This window comes from Teleopsis dalmanni, chromosome 2, assembly GCF_002237135.1.
Source record: "Teleopsis dalmanni isolate 2A chromosome 2, ASM223713v2, whole genome shotgun sequence".
Lineage (NCBI taxonomy): Eukaryota > Metazoa > Arthropoda > Insecta > Diptera > Diopsidae > Teleopsis > Teleopsis dalmanni.
In genome coordinates this window covers 133,280,096-133,286,095 of record NC_051847.1, presented here as the reverse complement: position 1 = coordinate 133,286,095, position 6,000 = coordinate 133,280,096, and the positions used below count along the sequence as shown (strand labels likewise).

The 6,000-nt window shown below is 32.4% G+C and overlaps 1 protein-coding gene across 1 annotated transcript; it reads right to left on the bottom strand.

The window, feature by feature from the left end:
• Positions 1 to 3,000: 3,000 nt before the first annotated feature.
• LOC119675733 (pair-rule protein odd-paired) lies at positions 3,001 to 4,239 on the bottom strand. Its single transcript, XM_038086938.1, has 2 exons — positions 3,099 to 4,239; positions 3,001 to 3,011 (listed from the first exon to the last, which is right to left on the bottom strand). The coding sequence occupies exons 1-2, from the start codon at positions 4,141 to 4,143 to the stop codon at positions 3,001 to 3,003; spliced, it is 1,056 nt and encodes a 351-aa protein (XP_037942866.1). The 5' UTR covers positions 4,144 to 4,239.
• Positions 4,240 to 6,000: the final 1,761 nt, after the last annotated feature.

Below are 6,000 nucleotides of genomic sequence, written 5' to 3'. Positions count from 1 at the left end.
GCTGTTGGTAAACAAAGACCACTTGACAACCGCTCTAGTAAGGCATGAAGGTCAATCATAGCAGAAACGCCTCATTAAACCCTATTCCAATTGTGAACGAGAGAACATTCTGAAAGTCTCGTAAATCAAAATTCAATCATTGATTTCACATCAACACTTCATGTCCGATTAGTGCTTTTTCTTCTTGTCAGTTACATATCTAGATATATGTATGTGCTCAGATATTGTGTATATAAATGATTTGAACAATATGCATTTATACTCATATTTAATGTGTGTTTTTGTATGTGTCAAAGAGTGTTGACACGTGTCAAAACTTCCGTTTCGAGGCAATGGAAAGTGTTAAAGGAAATGTGCTTTGGGCTTGTTTCTATGTAATTTATATGTTCCTATATCTTTAGCATTTACATTTTTGGGGTTAAACATATAAAAATCAGAGCAGTTGTCAGTATCTGAAAAATCAATGGAGAATTTTGCAATTTTTGCGATATTGTAGTTTAATGCGGTCAATGACTGTCTGTGTATCTAGTGTTAGGAATAGTTTCACTAAATTATTAGTATTAGTGAAATAGACAATTTATTGAATTTAACTTTATTTGAATAACAAATAAGAAATATTTATTATTTTTAAAATCTTAACTTAGAAAAATTATCGTGTCAATAACGTTCAACATAAATAATACTATTTAACATTTAAGTGGACTCGTAACTGTTCCAAGGTATAAAATGTTTAATCGATGTTTGCTGGACTATCGTATTGTCGTTTAAATCTAAAAGGTTTCAAGCCATTTCAAAGTTTTAATGAAACTTAAAATACTCTAAGTCTTGAAACTGAAATTCTCTTGATCTCCAATCTTTTTAATTTAATGAAATAAGATATTTCGTTAAATAGAGCCTAATCTCAATTATTTTATTGAATTCAGACATTTGGATGGATTGCAAGCCTATCATCTATTTTCTAACAGTACCATTTGTTCTTATGATTAATTTAAATATTTACTACTAGAAGTCATTTCAAAAAGAATGAATCAAAGATATATATTTTATCTTTTATATCTGTAAGTAATTTATATGTTTATGGCTTTAGTACTTACATTTATGGCATTAAACATTTATTTTTATGGTAATAAAAATCAGAGCAGTTGTCAGGGTCTGAAAAAAGTCATTATAGCGTCAGATAACTATATCTTTTGATGTCTGAAAAAGTCTCTGGCTAACGTAAATATGTATGATCTCAGAGGAGGACGATGAAGAGCAACTGTGTGATTTTTTAAACACAAAACTCTTTTTATAGTGTTATGAAAAGATAAATGGTAAATCGAGTCGAGTAAATGGGAATGTATGGGTTTATAATGTAGGTTTTGAAACCTAAAATTTTCTTTATGAAGTTTGTTTAAAAAATTCTTTGTACTAAATCTAATACAAATACGAATCTAATACGATATAATGATACTGTGTAGAAGTTTAAAATTGAGAACATATTGAGAATTGTGTAATATTTTCTAATATGTTTACATAAAAAAAAATTTACATTTAATGTATGAAAATTATAAAATAATAATAAATTATAGATACTACAATAAAATAAAAACATACTTATTTATGTCTTTGTAGAGATTTTGGTCACTACATAAAGCATGTATTCTTAATTAGTATTACAAGAATCAATCTTGTGATGTCTATCTATTTATTTCTTTATATATCCATCTATCTATCGTATATCTGTCTGTTTGTAATTGAGTAATTATCTTGATAAATAACAGAACTAATCGAATGGACTTCTGCATTGGATCTTTCTATTTATATTTTAAACGAATATAATATAATTTCGCATATTATTTTTTGTGTTTAAAATTTGATTTAAAAACACGTGTAATATTTTTTTTACATGTAAATTTCTTATATTTAAAATAAAAAATCAAATTTATATACTCAAAAACAATTAGGAAGAAATTTTTATAAACGACTATTTAAGAATAAATTAATAAAAATTTTACTTTTATTGCGCCTATCTGTTTGAAGAGTGTTAAAACTTCACTAAATCTAAATAAAATTTTTTTTGTTTTATTAAAATTTTTACTAATTATCTATAGTTATCACTTAAGTTAATAAAGACGTCATGAAAGCTTTCCTTTTAGTTTTTTTTAGTACTAAGAAAGAATTCCAGAAGTTGATTAATTCACTTAGATCAAATGCTTCCTTTATAATGCTTTTTCTTCCGATTGAAATTTAAAAATATTGTTACTGTAATAATTATTGTTGTAATTATTAATATTAAATAAGTAATTGTAAATAGTTTTAAACACAAAATGTATAAATATTCAAAGATCTAATCTATATAACTAGAATATTGTATTAGGAGTCACAGCTATCGTGTCCTTGTCAAAAAAGCATTTGACAGTTCTCCAGAAAACGATGCCCAGAGAGGCCACATCGGTACTGAAATTCACTAAAATGACTTTTCAACTTCAAACTAAACGAATTATTTAAATTCTTTCTAAAATTCCAAACTTCATAAAATCTTCTCTTCTATGTATTTTGTGGTTATACATTATATATGTATTTATTTGACTTTTTTTATTTGATATTTAACTTGACTCTCTACTTTGTGATTTATGTAAATACCGCAATACATCCTTAGAGTTAATCCATTACAACTATTGCAACTGTAAATCCAGTATTTACTAACTCTGTTTGATGTATGTTATTTTTCGAAACTGTCCTGCAATCATCTCTGAGCCACCACAGGTAGTTTATTTTCTTCATAAATTACAGAAAAAATGTATCTTCACTAAAACTCCACATATTTGGTTTCGCAAAGTTAAATACATCAGGTACTAATAATACTTTGAGGTATTTAAAATAATGTTTCCATCTTTCATATGAAATGCGATTAAACGCCTCTTAACCTTACACGGAGAATCCGCAAAAGTCAGTGCAAACGCCCACAATAATCCTTCCTCGGTCATTGTCGGGTTAAACCCATTAAATAAAGACAATTCATGAACTAACTAAATTTAGCAACAAATGCTTATGTTTATATACAATATTATTTGTTTATATATATAAAAACAAACGTAGATATTTTAGACACTTACCGGTGTGAGTACGTTTGTGTATTTTTAGATTTTCGGAACGCGCGAATACTTTGCCGCAACCAGGGTGTGGGCAAGCGAATGGCTTTTCGCCGGTATGTACGCGTATATGGTTGACTAATTTGTACTTAGCCTTAAAAGGACGTCCATTGCGCGAACAGCCAATCCAGTAACAAGCGTGTGTGGTGCATTCGGGACCGCCAACATGTTCGACGGTTAAATGTGTGACGATCTCATGCATTGAATGGAATATCTTATTGCAGGTTTTGCGTGCATTTGGTCCACCCGGTTGATCGGGGTCTACCCACAGGCATTGCATTTCCTGTTTGATGGCCGAGGCAGCAGTTGGCTGATGGCGCATATAGCGTAGAAATGCACCAGCTCCAGCTGGATGCATTGACATTGCATGTTGATGATGATGTACCGACGGGAAATTTGTGTGATGTTGGGCATGATGTGCGGCAGCGTATGGATGCGCATAATCCGCCATTCCCATGCGCATTTGATGGTGATGATGCTGCGCTGCAGCGGCATGATGATGCGGATGAAAAGGATGATTGCCAAAGGATGTGGTTAGATCCGGATGATTGGCATGTGTAGCGGGAAATGTTGGAAATAACATAGAATCGGCCGCGCTGGCAGTGGCAGCACTTTGACCAACCAATTGGTTGCTAGCAGTAGAGGACATGTAATCATTATCGCTACGACGTCCGAGCAGAAAGTCACGTGAGGAATATGAGCCGAGTTGTGTATTGAAGTGACCGTAACCAGTGTTTTGATATGTGGCAGCACCAGCGCTAGCCGACATGCTAGCAGATATATCAGCAGTATTGCCAAGCGACATGAGACCATGATGAGTTGGATCCAATTGCTGTTGCTGAGCATGTTGCTGTTGCTGCTGTTGTTGTTGCTGCTGTTGTTGTTGCTGTTGTTGTGGATTGCCTAAGATATCAGTTTGTTGATTAGCGGTATTTGGTGACATACGTAAACCATAAGAAGCCAAATGATGTTGCGCGGGTGAAGGATCGATAAAAGCGTTCATCATCATTTTGTGGCTGTTAGTAAGAGTTTTCGTTTTGAGGGGGTAACTTTTTAGAAGGGGTCTAATTGCTTATGCAATAATAAATGTTTTGAAATTGTAGCTTTTATGCAGTTTATGTGAATTTTATTTACAAATTTATTGCTTCTTGTTTTAATATAGTATAATGTGATACATTTTTTTATAGTACGAATATATTTAGCACTAAAAGTGCAAACAAAATATATTTGTGAAGATTAAACTTCCCTTCTCACTTCACTTCAAGTATTTTAATGCAATTTTCTTCTTTTTCTTTGTGATTGAAGCAATTAATTGATTTTTTTAACACTTAACAAAGTTTAATTAAAAGCACAGTTTTCACACGTACGCGACGCGTACCGCCTAAGGAATTTCGTGGCTAATTTAGTTTGCCAATTATTTACAAAAAAATTAAATCACAAATATTCTACCGTAGCGTCGGGAGCTCTTGCAAACGAAATACACGACGATACAATTTTTCATTTATGAATGAGTTTTTTTTATTTGAGATTTTTTCGTACGTTAGCGAACAGCATGCAGCACCAGACTTTCCGATACAAGATGCGCAGCAGGACTGAACTGACTCCTGAAATTCTATCTTAAAGATTTGTTGCCCTGTGTTGTGTAGCTGTTTGGCTCACATACGTAACGCAACGCATTAAACGGCGCGCACGGTGGTTGGTTTCTCTGTCGTACTGGTTTCCGTACGAGTCTAAATTGACTGAAGTAGTATTACTTCACAGGGCACACGCTACATGTGCTCGCTATGCATGCACTGTATGAGTGTGCAGCGGGAAACCATGTCTGTATGTAGGGCAGCCACACAAAATACCAAAAACAAATGCACACCAAACAAACAGACAATGCAGCAGCTAACGTTCGAAGTGAAAAAGAGCAAAAATAACTTGCGCACAACAAATAAATTACGTCCACTGCAGTTAAAATAGAGAAACTATATGAATTTTGCCTACACAATCAAGTGTGGTGAATTTGAGCTACTGTGGTGTGTTAAGCATAGACTGTATTACAATAAGCGCAAGTAGGTAAGCATTAAAAAATGTCCGCTGTACTTATAGGAAATAAGATCAATGAGGATGACTATATATTTTAATACAAATCCAATTGGAATATGTGTACAAAGTGGGAATATCAAAAAGAAAGCATAGCGTAAGTGCAACTAGTAAAACTGTAATATACTTAATGGTAGTAATATAGCTAATGAAGTCACACTTTGGTAATATAAAAAGATGGTGGTTAACAGCAGCCGCCACAAGCATACCACACTTTTATATATTGAGTACATAAATCAAATGATAAACACACCCACTATAGTAGTGAGGCAAATTTATAACTTTTCTTTTGTTTTCAATAAGAGTTTTTTCTAAACAAACGCAGAAATGTCTTAACATATGAAAGCGCCCCCACTTATTATTATTAAAGTATTTACAGCTTTTATCTGCTGTTGTGGGCGTGTCCACGCATGTCCATTTTAACAAAAATTGTTTTGTACAAACTACACACAAGTTTACACACTACACATTGTTGTTAAAAGTTACTTTGTTGTATAATTTTTTTCCCTACAACAGTGGAATTGGCAATGCTGTGATTGGCAATGAACGAAGCAGCCAATAAGACGCTTATGTTTGTTTGTTGTTTTTCATATTACTTATGTTTTTATGTTATGTTTTGTTTGTCTATTAATTCTATTTTTATAGCTACAATATTTTTGTTTTTATTATTTATACTAATTTTGTTTAAAATGAAACAACTTTTATTGAATATTTGGATGGATACTTCATCGCTAGTTTGTGCACACTCCCGTTGTTTAAGATTAATTAAGTGCAAAAT

What these genes read in the sequence shown, in the direction of transcription:
- LOC119675733 (XM_038086938.1), bottom strand. Translation starts at nt 4,143, where the DNA reads ATGATGATGAACGCTTTTATCGATCCTTCACCCGCGCAACATCATTTG.